A 15585-nucleotide genomic window follows, 5' to 3' on the forward strand; every position below is an offset into this window, starting at 1 on the left:
ATACCACTTACAGACATTAGACTTCACTGGATAATACATTGCATGTAAGTAAGATTTTCTGAGATTTCTCCACACATATGCACCATTACTTAGTGATCAATGAGTATTAATCAATGACTTGTATTGATGACAACCAGCATCATTTGAAAGACTGGGTTAAGGTTATAAGTATCAGCACTTCATTAATTAAAACAAACCAAGGCAAAGATTCACAGATCAGTCCAAATCATGAGAGTGGACACCTCTGTTTGTATATTTCTGTTTAACTTGTTTTCACATGTCTGAGCTAACTCCTGTAGCATTGTGAGTTCGTATTCACAGTCCCAACATTAAGACAACACTTGGCAAAGTCAGATGATCTGGAGAAGTCCTTTAGCCCAGGCACAGCAGAGATACCAATCGAACTACACCCAAGGCTCTAGGTCATGTGCCTTTCTCTTACACTTTTTGAGTCTGAGATCCCATTAACTTTCTAGAACAGCACTGTCCAACATAAATATAAGGCATAGTCACATATTAAATTTTTCTAGTGGCTTCATTTTTAAAAGTGAAAAGGAACAGATAAAGTTAATTTAGTAATACAGTTTATTTAAACAAATATCATTTCAATAATAATCAATATAAAACTTACACATGAGATATTGTGCATTAGTTTGTCATATCAAGGCTTGAGATCTAGTGCATATTTTGTACTTACAGCACATTTCAATCCAGTCTAGTCACTTTTCAAGTGCTCAAAAGGTACACGTTGTTAATGTCTACTGTATCGGACAGCACAGTTCCAGACATTTGCCTAGTTCTCTAACTAAACTAATCATTCAATCAAGGAGTGTTTATTAGATAGTTTCTCTGTTCTCACAATTGAATATGTTGGAATGAGCATAAGAGCCTCAGAAGCAGTCAAGTGCAAATAAAAGAATGAAACTTCATTTGAAATAATGATAATGACTTGTATTTAAAATTATAAATTCAGGTCCACAGTGTACTTTGAGTTTCCTCCTTGGTAAAATGTAGATAATAATACATATAAATCATTTAGCACAGTGCCTGCCATGTAGTTAACAGTCAAAGAAAAAGCAGCTGTTTCTCCAACAATGAGATAAGTATGAGTTTGGTTAGTGGTCTGCAAGCCTAGAAGCAACACAGTTCCAACACCTGAGCCAGGCAAAACACTGACTGGTGACAGGAAGCCTGTACCATTTCTAAGAGGCAAGCAATTCATGGGATTGCACTGGTAGGCTGATTCTAAGTATGCTTGAAACCCACCACTGACAAAAGCAGCAAGAAATTAAAGCTAGCTCTTGCTGAAGAACTGTCAGGCTACAATATAACACCAAAAATTAAAATAGAAAATTCAATAAAATCAAAAGACATATAGGTCTGGGTTTGGAAGTACTGCTCACCAAGTGCTGTCTTTAATATGTATGCTCTTACACAGCACCAAAAATAGAAGCATTCTTTTATTTTTTTAAACATGTTTATTTTTATTTATTTATTTATTTATCTTAAAAAATATATTTTTATTGATTTCAGAGAGAGAAACATCAATGATGAGAGAGTGATTGATCAGCTGCCTCCTGCACGCCCCCTGCTGGGGATCCAGCCCGCAACCCAGGCATGTGCCCTGACCAGGAATTGAACCGTGATCTCCTGGATGCTAGGTTGATACTCAATCGCTGAGCCACTCCTGGCTAGACTCAGGCAGGTGTTTTAAATGCTGTCTTAATCCAGATCCAGTTGAGGCCTTAGCTGGAGGCAAGTTTCCCTCCTTGAGTAGCTGATAATGCACCCCAATGGCTTCCGGATTTTTGGGCTCTCACACTCAGGGGCCACAATGCCCCAGCCTTAACTTCCCTGGAAGCTAGGCACCAGGCACTGAAGACATCTCCTATGCTATTGAGGTGGTGAAATTATTCAAACTTAGCCAATCAACAGGGAGCCCTCTACACCTAGCTACCACCACCCCACTTATCATCCATAAGCTGTTCCTTACAGTTTCAGCTTGCTGTTACCCTTTCCAAGGGTACAACCCCCTGTGTGCCCCTGCCTGGTAGTCCTCTCTCAGTTGGAGCTGTATGTAATAAAGAGTTCTGCCTTTCATTTATCTAGTGCCATCAAAATAATCTTTAACTCTTATAAAACAGGGGTCCTAACCCACTTTGTATTTTGTCCTAAGACACTTTTTGCTTGGAAAATTATGTCCTTTTTATATTGCAATCTTCAGTGGGGCTTCATCTGCGGAAATGCTGTACAGCATGTGTTGAGGTTATGTTTCTCTAGGAGTTTTGCTTTATCTGCTTCCGGGAAATATAAACCTGGCACCATTAGTATGTTAATTTTTTGATATAAGGGCTTTCAGGTCATGCAGGTGGTATAAATCCAACCCACCAAACCCCAAGTCTATAGATTAATAGGATACCTTTTTGTTTGTTTTAATAAATGGAGAGTTCATACCTGGGCAGGCAAACTGGTTTGTCTTCTTCCTGTGCCAGTGGTCACATTTTTCCTTTTCACTTTTATGGTAGCCATTTTAGAATACTAGGTTTATATGGGAACTTCATTTCCAGATCCCCAACCTTTGAGGTCCAAGCCCTAGTCTAACCTCTCCATGTAATGAATGAAAACCAAGCCCTTGGTTGCTGATAATGACAATCCCCACACTCCTCTGTGCCACTCACATGCCCCACCCCCCCATGGTGACCTCAGAGTCAAGTTCCTTAACTGCTCTAGTTTTTAGTTACTTCTTTCCTTTTGGCCCCTGAAATGTTTTTCACACTTTCTTGAAAGCTCAGATAATAATTTAAAAGGCCTGTCTATTCTGTTAAATCCAGCATTTCTAGATGTTCAAGGCAGGAAACTGAGGTATCTAATCAACCACATTTTCAGAAATGGATATCGTTTTTTACATTTAAAGGATCAATATATAGTGAACAATGAAAAAAATAGATTATTTTCAAGTGCAATTTATAAAATCTAAAATACCAGATACTTAGCAAGCACTTGAAAGTTTTAAAGGGTAAGTAAATTGAAATTATTTGGAATAGATGAGTCATCTGGAGTACATCATGCTAAGCAAAGTAAGTCAGACAGAAAAAGTCAAGAACCATATGATTTCACTTATATGTGAGATATAAAACTAAAATAAACAAATGAACAAACAAGAAAAACAAATAAACAAAAACTCATAGACACCAGAGGGAAGTGGGTTGGGGCTAGTAAAGGGTAAAGGGCATTAAATATATGGTCATGGAAGATTTGTCTTTGGGTGGTGAGCACACAATGCAATATACAGATCATGTATCATAGAATTGTACATTTGAAACCTATATCATCTTATTAACCAATGTCACCTCAATAAATTTAATTAAAAAAACAACTTAGAAGATTCTGTCATATAGTAAATAATAAGTATTAACTATTCTAATTACTGACGCTTATTATTGCTATATAGATGGAAATCATCTACATGAATAATGCTTTGTTTCCCCATGGTCAGAAATGATACATCTCAAACTTGCTATTGATATATTCTAAAATGTATACATTTTCTGCTTAAGAGTAGACACATCACACTTTTTATTAAAAGTTATCACACCTTGATAAGTTTTTGCTTGATTTATACATTTGGAAAACTTATTAAATATATTGAGAGATCAAACAATAAATTAAGGCACTTAGTGTCAGGGGAGTTACCAACAGAAATCACTCCTAAGAGAGGTCTTGTGCTCTAAGGACTAAACTCTAAATCAAGATTAAACAGCTAAATTGATTAATCTCAGTTTCACTATATTGATCAGTTTTAATATCTTTTAATTCAAAAATCTGAATTAATCTAAATAATCTTTGACTTGCAGAATATGGTAGATGTTTACTTATAAAAATAGCTAAGAGTGCAATATGCCTTTTTATCAAAAATAATATATGTGAGGGTCACTGTGGTCATTAATTCTAGCACATTACTAAATACACACAGTAAAGTCTGGAAAAATATTGGCCTATTATCAGTTTCATCAATTCTTGTTAAGTAACAGTCAATGAAGCACACTTGAGTCTCTGAAATAAGTTACCAAAAATAGTTTATAAATGGGGAGATAAAAGGTACCAATTTTTAAAGAAATAGAGAAAAATTAAAAGCAATTAATCCACTCTCAGGCTAGACCACAAATACACCATTTAATTACATCAGTGGCAAAAGAATTAAAGGTCTCCTAGTTAAATGTGTTTTAGTTGAACTTAAAAGATAAATCTGTCCTAGTGATCAGCTGAGCTAATATGAAAAGCACAATGCCTTGCTATTAATTATCCAGTGGAGTAAATCATAAATTGAAGTTCAGGAAATTAAATTTTATCCCTCGATTTGTCACCATGATGCTTTGTGGCCTTGATAAAGCTACTTAACCTTTTGTTGCCTCAGCTCCCTCATACATAAAAAGACGAAGAAGATGTACCTTTTAAGAGCATAAATTCTGCCTATGGTTGATTGCAAAGTAGTTTAACTATATTGCTATATTAAGTCTTAAAAATGTTAGACCAAATATAAAAATGCTATTGAAACCATCACATCCTTGTAGCAATCATCTCATTCATTCTGCTTCTTTCAAGTCAGTTTTTCCTTCCTCACTGTTATTGCTGACTCTTACAATTTATTGGAAATCTTTTTTTTCTGCAATAACATTTTCACAATCCACTTTCTTACCATTACTTCACTCTAGTCCCACAAATTAAATGGCTTTTTAATTGGTCTGACGCATATCAAAATTTCATGAAGGAAATATGATTGTTACTTTGTTTTGAATATTTCTTTTAAAAATTATAAAAATGTTTTGGCTAGAAGGAAAAATAAGCATTAAAAAGGTAAAAGTGAATGCCAAATAACTTAATCAATACTTCTGGAAAAATCTATATAGTGTGTATTTTTCTTATACCTAACATATCCTGAAATATGTACCATAACTCATGTTTATAGTGTTTGTCTAAATAGTTCATGTTGTAAAAAAAGTCAAGCTGTTTTACTTATTTTGGAATTAGTAGGTCTCTTTTGGACCACATTCCTGCAAATAATTTGACAGAGGTTTAGGGTTAAAGGTATAGTCAGGGTTTGAGTTAGAGTTTAGTATAAGGAATCCTAGGATATGGCATAATGATTAGAAGTAGTGAATATCTGCTGTTAGTATTCCCTAGAATATTTTCACCTTCTTTTGACACCTCAAATTTTCTTTGGAGTACTATTCCCCTCCTCCTCTTGATCCATTTGGTTGGGGTAGGACCATGACCCAAAGCAACCTAAGCAATATCTAGTGAATTAAAAAATATACATACTCTGAATAAGAAAATCCATTCTGAAGTAAAAATCCTTATATGTACAATGAAAAATGTGTGTGTTTGTGCATGTGCTCACAAGATGGTTAATGGCCATATGACCTATTTTATGATTTTTTTGTTAACATAAGTAGTTGTGTATAAATCAACTGTGAAATAGTCACAGAATACAATACTATGACATCATAGTAATGAATAAGTTGCATATAAATGAAATAACATGGGTAAATTTTGAAAACAAGAGAAAATTTGGAGTTAAAAAAGCCAGGCACAATAGAATAGACACAATGGGTGGGTCCAAATGTATGTTTCAGAAACAGGCAAATTTTTAGCCATATTGTTTAGGCATGCATTGTTATCTAGTATGATTCTACAAAAAAAATACAAGAAAATAAATACTGTAAAAGTGCAATGGTGGCAACATAATCAGTAGTGGCAAAGAAGGGGTTTGTTATTCAGAAGGACTGCTGTGGTGCCCATAATGTTTCTTCGCCTAGGTGGCTTCATTTGATAACAAGCTAAGTAGCTGAATGTTTATGCTTTATATACTGTGTTATGTTTCACTATTAAATGAAAAACACACACAAGTGAAGAAGTAGTGGCTGTGTTCTGGATTTCTTAGGAGGGTAAAAACTGTACCTAAAGAGAGGAAAATAATGCATTTCTGGAAAAAACAGAAAGAGGTGTATAACAATGTTAAACAGCTTTATATAGGACCTTTTACATATAGTTCTTTAAATAATGATTTTGATCAAAACAGAGACATTTTCCAATAAAAATCTATTGACTTTTGTCCAGAAAGAGAAGCTAATATGGTAGAATACAGAATTGAGAATAAAGCAGATCTTGATAGACTGGAAGATGTGTTAAAACTAACATTGTTTCATCTTAGGAAAATTCAGTCTTATTATATGTATCTAAAACTTCAACCATGTGTAGGCACTTGACTTAACACTTAACATAAAAAAGATGGTTATTTGAATTAAAGCTTGATACAAAGAGCAGTAAAATGTAGGACATAAAATGGTTGATGTAATACTCAGTAGTGTTAAAAAAAACACAGTAGAGTATGAGATTTGGATTTAGGGAGTTATTCCTGTTCTACTTTCTCTACTTTTTAGGTGAAAAAGCTATTGTTTGGTCAAATTGTAAACACAACTTAAGAGCCATTGATTTAAACCAAAGTATATTCAGCATATTCAATTAATTCATTTAAGAATACACAACTGAAGGAATTTATCACCAACAGATCTTCAATGCAAAAAATGTTAAAATAAGTTGTTCAGGTAGAGGAAAATGCATTGGTTAGAAATTTGATTCTACATACAGAAAATAAGAATGTCAGAGAAGGATTAAATGAGGGTAATATAAAATCTTTTATTTATCTTATTACAAATTCATCTAACAGAGAACTATTTTTTTAAGTAATAATAGTTTATTGAATGATTATGAAATCTGGATAAGTGAAATGACTGACGGCAATGTCATAAGCGGTAAGAGGAAAAAACTGGTAATCCTCTGTAGTAGGGTACCTCTACTACACACGAACGGTATAGTGATTTTGAAGGTGATTTGAGATTAGTTAAAAATATGTGTTGAAATATCCAGAGCAACCAGAAAAATATTTTTAAAGAAGTAAAGTTGATAATAAGAAAGAAATCAAATGGAACCATATAAATTATTCAATTAAAACCAAAGAAAGCAAAAAAGAGAGGGGAAAGAAAGAATAAGTTCAATGAATTTAAAACACTGGCAAACATGGCATATATTAATCCAACAATTTCAATAAGTACTTTATTATTATTTTTTTGTCAATCTTCACCCAAGGATATTTTCCTATTGATTTTTAGAGAGGAGGGGGCTGCGGGGGGGGGGGGGGAGGAGAGAAAGAAAGACAGGGAAACATTGACATGAGAGAGATACCTGGATTGTTTACCTCCCACAGGTGCCCCAACCAGGGCTGGGGATGGAACCTGCAATCCAAGTATGTGCCCTTGACCTGGAATCAAACCCGCAACCCTTCCATCCTCCGGCTGACACTATAACCACTGATCCACATAGGCCAGGGCTCAATAATCACTTTAAATATAAATGGTCTAAATGTACCAGTTAAAATACTGAGAATGTCATAGTAGATTAAAAAAAAATCAAGATCCAACTATAATGTTAAAGAACAGGATAAGTCAAAAATAAAGGGATTATAAAAGGCACGCCATGCTAACATGAATCAAAAGAAAGCTAGGTACATTAATCGCAGACAAAGCCAACTTCAGATAGGGAAAATAATCATGGATAAAGAGAGACATTACATAATGACAGAGATCAAATCGCCAAGAAGACATAAACACATATGCACTTAACAATAGAGCCTAAAAATTGTGAGGCAAAAACTTACAGAACTGAAAGGATAAACAAATCTGCTACTATAATTACTTATTTCAACACTCTCCTTTCATTAACTGAAAGACGAGATAAGCAGAAAATCAGTAAGGATATGAATTACTTGAACAGTACTATAAGTAAACTTAATTTAATGGGCATTTATAGAATATTCCATCCAACACGAGCAAAATATACATCCTTCTAAAGCTCTCATGGGACATTCATCAAGAAAGGTCACATTCTAGGTCACAACAAACCAATTTAGCAAATTTTTAAAAACTGAAATCTGAAGAAATATGTGCTCAGATCACAATGGAAATAAACTAGAAGCCAATAAAAGAAAAATAGCTGGAAACCAACAAATTTTAAAAAATTAACACATTTTTAAATAACACATGGGTCAAAGAAGATTTCTCAAGAGAAGTTAAAACTATTTTCTACTAAATAAAAATGAAGCTTATCAAAATTTGTAGGATGCAGCATAACAGTGTTTAGAAGGAATTTATAAAATTAACTCTATATATTAGAAAATGAGGAAACTCTAAAATAAAAACCTAAACCTCTACTCCGTGAAAGTCAGTATTAAGAACACCAAAAGAAAATCTACAGACTGCAATAAAATATTTTCAAAACATATAGGTATCTGATAAAGGACTTGTATCAGAAATACACAAATCATTCTTAAAACTGAGCAATAAGATTAAAAAAAAAACCAATTAAAAAGTGGGTAAAATATCTGAAGAAGATATACATAAGGCAAAAAAGCATATAAAATATTCTCAAAATAATGTATTATTAGGGAATTGGCAATTAAAACACAATGAAATGCTGCTACAGGACCCATTAGAATGATAAAATCTGAATGGCAGAGTTCAGATTGATGAATGGGTGCAGAACAAGTTTAATTCTTCATTTATTCCTGATGAAAATGCAAAATGGTGTAGCTATTTTAGAAGACAATTTGGTAGCTTTTACCAAACTAAATATAATCTTACCATACACTCTAGGAATTATATTTGTAGGTATTTACTCAACTGATTTGAAAACTTATGTCCACACAAAACCTGTATAGAATGTATATAGTAACTTTATTCATAATCTTCCCAAACTGGAAGCACCCAAGATGAGCCATTCTACAGATTAATAGATGATCTATGGTACAGGCATATAATGAAATATTATTCATTGATAGAAAGACATGAGCTATCACAGATGAACTTTGAAGACAGCTAAGTGAAATAAGTCAGACACAAAAGGACAATATTTTATATTCCACTTATATGAGGTAACTAGAACAGTCAAACTCATAGTTAGAGAAAAATTAAGTGATTGTTTCCGAGGTTGGTGGGTGAAGGGAATTTGGAGTTACTGTTTAATGGGTATAGAGTTTCAGTGTGGAAAGATGAAAAAGTTCTAGAGATGGATGGTGGCGATGGTGGCACAAAAATGTAAATGCACTTAATGCCACTGAAATGTACACATAAAATGGTAAATTTTATTAGCTATATTCTACCACAAAAACAGAAAAGATTATTTGAACCCAATGCCTAAGAATCTTAAATGGCTTTCCTCAGGATTCAGAAACTGTGTTTATAGTCCACTCCAGGCACTAACTGTTGTTTTTCTTGTATTTACATATAAATGACTCTTAGTAAACACACGATTGCTCACACCATATAAGCCTAACCTTGGGAGCTTACCTGTAACACCACCTCCTGAGTTAACCTATTCTCAGGACTAAGAATGGTCCATGGAGATGTGAAGCAAAAGAGCAACTCATCTTGTGAGCTGTGAGGCTTCTTGGGGAAGTTCCAAAGGTGGGTATAGGGTAACAGAGTATGCCACCTCAAAATATGGAGTTTTGGTCTAAGGATTATTTTGAGCTGATTATTTTGAGAAACTGCATATATAGGAGAAGCTCTGAAAACAAAGGAGGAGCTGCTGTTTTACAGGGAAATTCACATTTATAAGGGAATCTCTACTTGTAAAGGTGTCTCTCTGTACCAGGGTGAGGAAGATGACTCTAAATCTCTGAAGCTCTGATCAATGCAGAAGACACAGACTTAGGCTTATCCTTGTTTACTGTGCTTTCCCCAGTAACCTCCCATAACTGTACCCCAATCTTTCTTTTGTCTTAAGTGGAAGATGGTATTTAAGGTGGTGGCTTAGGCCATCTCAAAGAAGTACTCAGTTTTCCTAGGTCTCTTCATGTATATATGAGGTATGTATGTTAATAAACTTTTTTTTCTCTTATTAATCTGTCTTATAATACAGGGGGTCCCAGCCAAGAGCTCAGAAGGTAGAAAAAAATTACTCTCCCCCCCAATACCAACCTTAATGTATACAATTTTTTAAAGCCATCATTTAGGAGAATGGAAGATCCCAGGGTGGAATGCAGAAGGTGATAGAACAATCTAACTATATTACAAATATGTGGGACACCTCACTGGAGGGGATGGAGGGAAAAGTCGCTAAATTAATTAACATAGGAAATGAGTGGAGTTTGTAAGACAAAAGGCAAAAGAAACTATATATAAGCACTATTCTCTAGTTAATAAAGTTGTTTCTCACAGGATTGCAGGTTAACAATTCTGATTTCATTATACATTTACACTGAAAGTGAATAATGAAGTAAATGATTGGGAGATAGTAGGAACCAGGTTTCTCACTATTGGACAGGAAGAGGCTAGCATGTTCCCAAAGGTGATGGATTAGAGTTGGAGAAATCAGCATGGACTCATGTTTAGTTTAATATAGATGCACATGGCCCCACTGGCGTGACTCAGCAGTTGAGCTTCAACCTAGGATCCAGGAGATTGTGGTTGGATTCCTGGTCAGGGAACATGCCCAGGTTGCTGGATCCCCAGCAGGAGGCATGCAGGAGGCAGCCGATCAATGACTCTCTCATCATTGATGTTTCTATCTCTCTCCCTCTCCCTGAAATCAATAAAGATATATTTAAAAATAATATAGATGCACATGGTTACATAAATAAATATTTATAGATATATGTATATATCTGGGTTAGTATACACATATTTCCTTGCTCTGTGAACTGAGAACTTTTAGAAGCAACTCTACACCAGCAGCAATGAGTCCTCCCGATACCCAGGTCTTAGATTCTAGTACCATTCTCCAACTCAAAAAACAAACAGAAAAACAAGTAGGGTTCTTTGCAAGAAAAAACTGATTCTAGAATAGGAGCAGGAAATAGAAAAGATGATCCTGCAGCATATTATAGGACCCCCAAATAAGGATATGCATGCATGAGCACACACACGGACACACACAATGATGGGGGCATGTGAAAGGAACAAAGGAGTCAACTGAAAGAGCTCCTAAGGGCCAAAGCTAGAACAATTTGAGCAACAAAATAAGGTGATATTGCATTATACACCAAAGTATAAAATATCTATGAGTCCATACTGATATAAATAAATGATTGAATAAGTAAAGATGGGAAAACAGACATATGCCCCATGCAGAAAGATTCCAAATAATTTATGCAGATACTCTGCCTTCAATGGGATGAGGGCATAATTCTTCACTCCTTAAGTGTGGACTGCACATAGTTACTTCTAAAGAGCACAGTTTGGAAAGCAGGGGGGAAAAACTGTAACATTACAGTGGCAAAGCCTGACAAACACTACCTCAGGTGATGGTCAAGATCAGCAGTGATATGTCATGTTGATAGTATGATACATTGTGATTTTACCTCTGTGGTCTTCTAAGAATATATGCCCCATGCTACTGTTAGATGTTAATAACAGGGGAAGTTGGTTGTGGGGTATATGGGATCTCTACTATTTTTATGATTTTTTTCTGTAAAACTGTCCTAAAATAAAATATTTATTTAAAAAATATACTGCCCTTGACTCTGAGTAGCTCACGTTCTTGTGAACAAACATGACTGTCAACCAAGAGTTCCAATGTAAAGCGGTAAGTCCTGCAATAAGTACTAAAAGGACTGTGAAGTGGTGAAGAACTACAGGCCTCAGTACAGAGGTACAATGTGACACGACACCAAACACGTTACTTTGCCTGTGCCCAAATGACAGAGCAATTTCTGTTTTAGAGAAAGAGTAAGAATGTGAAGGGTAATTGAATAAAATGAAAAAGAAGAAAAAAGAGTAAGAATCAGCCCTGTGACAACGTGGGGGAAAAGGATTCCCGAGGGAGCACACCACGAGGAAGGAGTCAGCCATAGACTGCAGTGGGGCCTCGGTTTCCAAACGTGACCCGTTCCCGGAGCCCGTTGGAGTTCACAAACGATCGGAAACCGAGGGATCCGCAGCCGACAGCTGGGCCTCAGGATCTTGCCCTCAGCGGGAGCCACAGAGCATGTTCGACTTTGGAGGCGGGTTCGAAAACCGAAGCATTGCCTGCCGGGTTTACGGTATTTATAACCCCAAATGCTCGTCCACGGAGATGTTCGAGAACCGGGGCACCACCGAGGCTTAGAGAAGAGGGTGAAGGATGGGGACAATGCTGAAATATCTTTAATTTTTTTAAACTGTTTGAAGTACACTGAAAGTGCTGGGTAGGTTTCTTATTGTTTTCCTGAACCTAAGTGGACACTTAATAAATAAAGGATCTCCCATAAAAGCTCAAAATATTGCCTGCACATTTATCCACTTTATCCAGAGATGCCCATTTCACATATAGGATTCTTTCTTTTTCATTTTAAAGAAACATTCTGACACGCTTCAAAATATCTGTTTATTATCAGCTCTGACAGAGCCACTAAATGATATGATGTTTTGCATATTATTTACATTAAGTACAATAAGTTGTGATGTGCAGAAAAACAAGATGCAAAACAGTGATTATCATCTAGAGAACTGCCCAGTTTTGCTGTTTTACTGAGAGATACAATTTGGGTTCTGAGAACTTGTTCTTTAATTTGGGCACAGGCAAAGGAAATGTGTTTGTTATAGTGTCACACCATTAATAGCAATGTTATGAATAAATATATCTTGTCAATAGACTTGTTAATACTTAAAATGCACTTCAATGATACTATTTTAGTTCTAGGGCATGTGGCTCTCCCACTCACCCAAAATTTCCTATGCAGTCAAGTTTTGCTTTATTATTTATTTGTCCAAGCCAATGTCACGGGTAAGGCTATTTAAGTTAGAGGTATTCACGATAATCAGTTGAAAGAAAACTTTCATTAAAACTTTCACTAACTTCCTCTTGGATATCAAGAAATAATTTTCCTCCTTTTCATATAAAAAAGGAGATATTTGGGGAGAAATTAAGTCAGAAAAATATAGTACCTCTGGGTAGCATCTAGGAGAAAACAATTCTACTATTGGTTATACAAAATAGCTTTATTTAAGTTGCATTACCATTTGGGACACCGTTTTCAGTCTCCAGGGCATTTTTAATTTCCTTTTACTCAATAGTGGTTTAGTATCCTAGTATTTCTAGAAAGGGGAAAGATGTGCTTACGAAGTATTAGTTATACATTCCAAAGAATAAACACTAAAAGTGCATTTTATTTCTTTTCAGAATATATGCTTTGGCATTATATTTTTAAGTTCCTTTGTCTCAATACCTGCTGTTTGGAAAAGCTACCTCAGTATAGTTTGAGAAAAAGTAATAAAACATCAATATCTATCGTACAGAAAACCCAAGTACAAACAGCTATATTTTTCACTGTTCCATTAAACAGATAGGGAGGTAAAGTAATTGAATGTTCATTTTAATTTTCTACACAGAGATGTATTACACACAGCAGAACTAAACACCAAACTAGAGTAAATTATACACGTGCATGCCATGGGCACACAATGCAAGAGCGAATGTGTGGTTATTATTCAAGTGTAACTACTGCCAGTATCAGTTACTGACTGGGCCTAATATTTATCAAAGACATGACCAAAGAGCGCCTGACTTACTTAACGAAAATTTCCTTTGATTAGGATAGTTGCTATTCACCAAATAAATTTCATGAAACCAGATTGAGTTTTTAAGTCAAAATATATCATAATTCAAGATTTAAAAGAAAAGTTCATTATAAGATGAAGGGAGCTATTATAAAATACTTTTCATATGCAGGAAAAATATCTTATGTGAGTCAACACCAAAAAAAATCTCTTTGAAGCATTTGGTATCCTTTTTACACTTTTTAATATGTTTCATAAATACAACTGTACAAAAAAGTCACCAAGAAGAATCTCTCTCAATAAAATGAGAACAATGTCTTTAACTTCCAAATACTGTGTTCTTCCCTTTTCCCTTGGAAGTGCTTTTAGAAAAGTACACTATAAAGTAAAAAAGGGTATGAACACAGTATTTCACACAATGTAAAGATGACAAAAATGATGTACGTTTGGATATTATTCTGTATTTTTCAAATCGATTCCATACATATTACCTTACCTCATTTGATCCTTGCAAACACTCTTTGAAGTAAACACAGAAAATTTTGTCATTGCCACTTTACATATGAGGAAACTGATATTCTGAAGATTGTAGTGATTCAAATATCTGTGATACTTGTTCACATGACCTTCTACCTTAGTAATCAAATATGGAATGGCTCCACGCATTGCATCTCACATAATTATTCAGTTATTGCACTTGAAATTATGTTAAAGTCCATGAGAGCACATGTTAGATTTATAGAGTGATAAATAAAAATCATTTTTCTAATTTGAAAAAAGACAGGAAAACAAAGACAGATTTCATACATTCCATTTCAACACTGTAGAAAAGTTTCTGAAAATGATACCACTACAAAATATAAGCATAATTTTCTGAAATCGTAAACTCATTATCTCAAGTACTTTCTAAAGCTAACATTTCTATAATTCTGAAAGCATATTTTCTTTAACCTTTCAAATGAATTGAAGTGCAAAATGATTTAAAAGCAAGGAGGAATAAATTTCACCTATAGGAATCCACTTAGCATTTGGTTAAGTACTTCTTTCATTGCATAGATTTTAAAAAATCAACATGCAGCAGAAAAACGAAACTTCTAAAGGTAGTTTTATTACTGGAAAATGAAATATTGAAGACTGTGCTTACCTGTAACAGTTAATTCAGTGGTTCTTCTCACAACAAAGCCTCCATACTTTAATTCACAGGTGTAGTTTCCAATGTCGTCTTCTCTGACTTCTCTTAAAAGCAGAGTATCTCTTTTGAATACAATGCTTGGCCTCCATGCTTTTGTCCTACATTCCTGCATAAAGAAATAAAATTTTTGTAGTGCATATAGTATTTATATATTTTTATAAATACTATATATAACATATAGTATTTATATTTATATATTATTTATATAGAAATTAAAGATAAAGTATTTAAAATAATTAAACTAAAAGCTTTTAAAATTATATTTTAAAAGGGTTAAATAGTTTGGAATTAATGCTAAAGATTTTCATACCTTTTCCACATCTCTGGAAAATCAGGTACCTCAATTTTTAAAAAAGTATTTTTAGCAAGAGTTGCTTTATTAACTTCTAGGATTAGTGTCTCTAAATCAGATATGTATTATTAGATATAAAAGAGACATTTGCTAAGATTACTTCTGAAATAATTTTTTAGGAGCAAATACTCCACATTTGATGACTGAGGAATTAACCACGTTGATACTGATAAAATAAAATACAAAACAATAAATTTAGTGGAAATTAGAGAAAGTAATTCTATAGATGAAAATGCTTCTATTTTAATATTTTAAATATTTTACTGTTCATTTTAGAAATAGTTGAATCTCTTCACAGTGTGTACATTCAGTAATCCATGAAAGAAATGAACAATATTTATATGGGAGGTCTTTATGGTTCAATAGATATCTGTTTTCATTGTTGGTGGGTCTACCAAATTATGGTCTCCGGACTAAGCGTTGGATTATAATGATGTTGGCTCAGGAGG

The 15585-nt window shown here is 34.3% G+C and overlaps 1 protein-coding gene across 1 annotated transcript in view; it reads right to left on the minus strand.

The window, feature by feature from the left end:
* The window catches only part of IL1RAPL1 (interleukin 1 receptor accessory protein like 1), a 1172201-nt gene that overhangs the window by 451722 nt on the left and 704894 nt on the right, over positions 1–15585 (minus strand). The window contains exon 7 of the mRNA XM_081125599.1: positions 14737–14890. Within this exon, the coding sequence (XP_080981725.1) occupies positions 14737–14890 (154 nt within the window). The remainder of the gene's footprint in view (positions 1–14736; positions 14891–15585) is intronic.

Source organism: Miniopterus schreibersii (genome assembly GCF_964146895.1).
Source record: "Miniopterus schreibersii genome assembly, chromosome: X".
NCBI classification, from domain to species: Eukaryota; Metazoa; Chordata; class Mammalia; order Chiroptera; family Miniopteridae; genus Miniopterus; species Miniopterus schreibersii.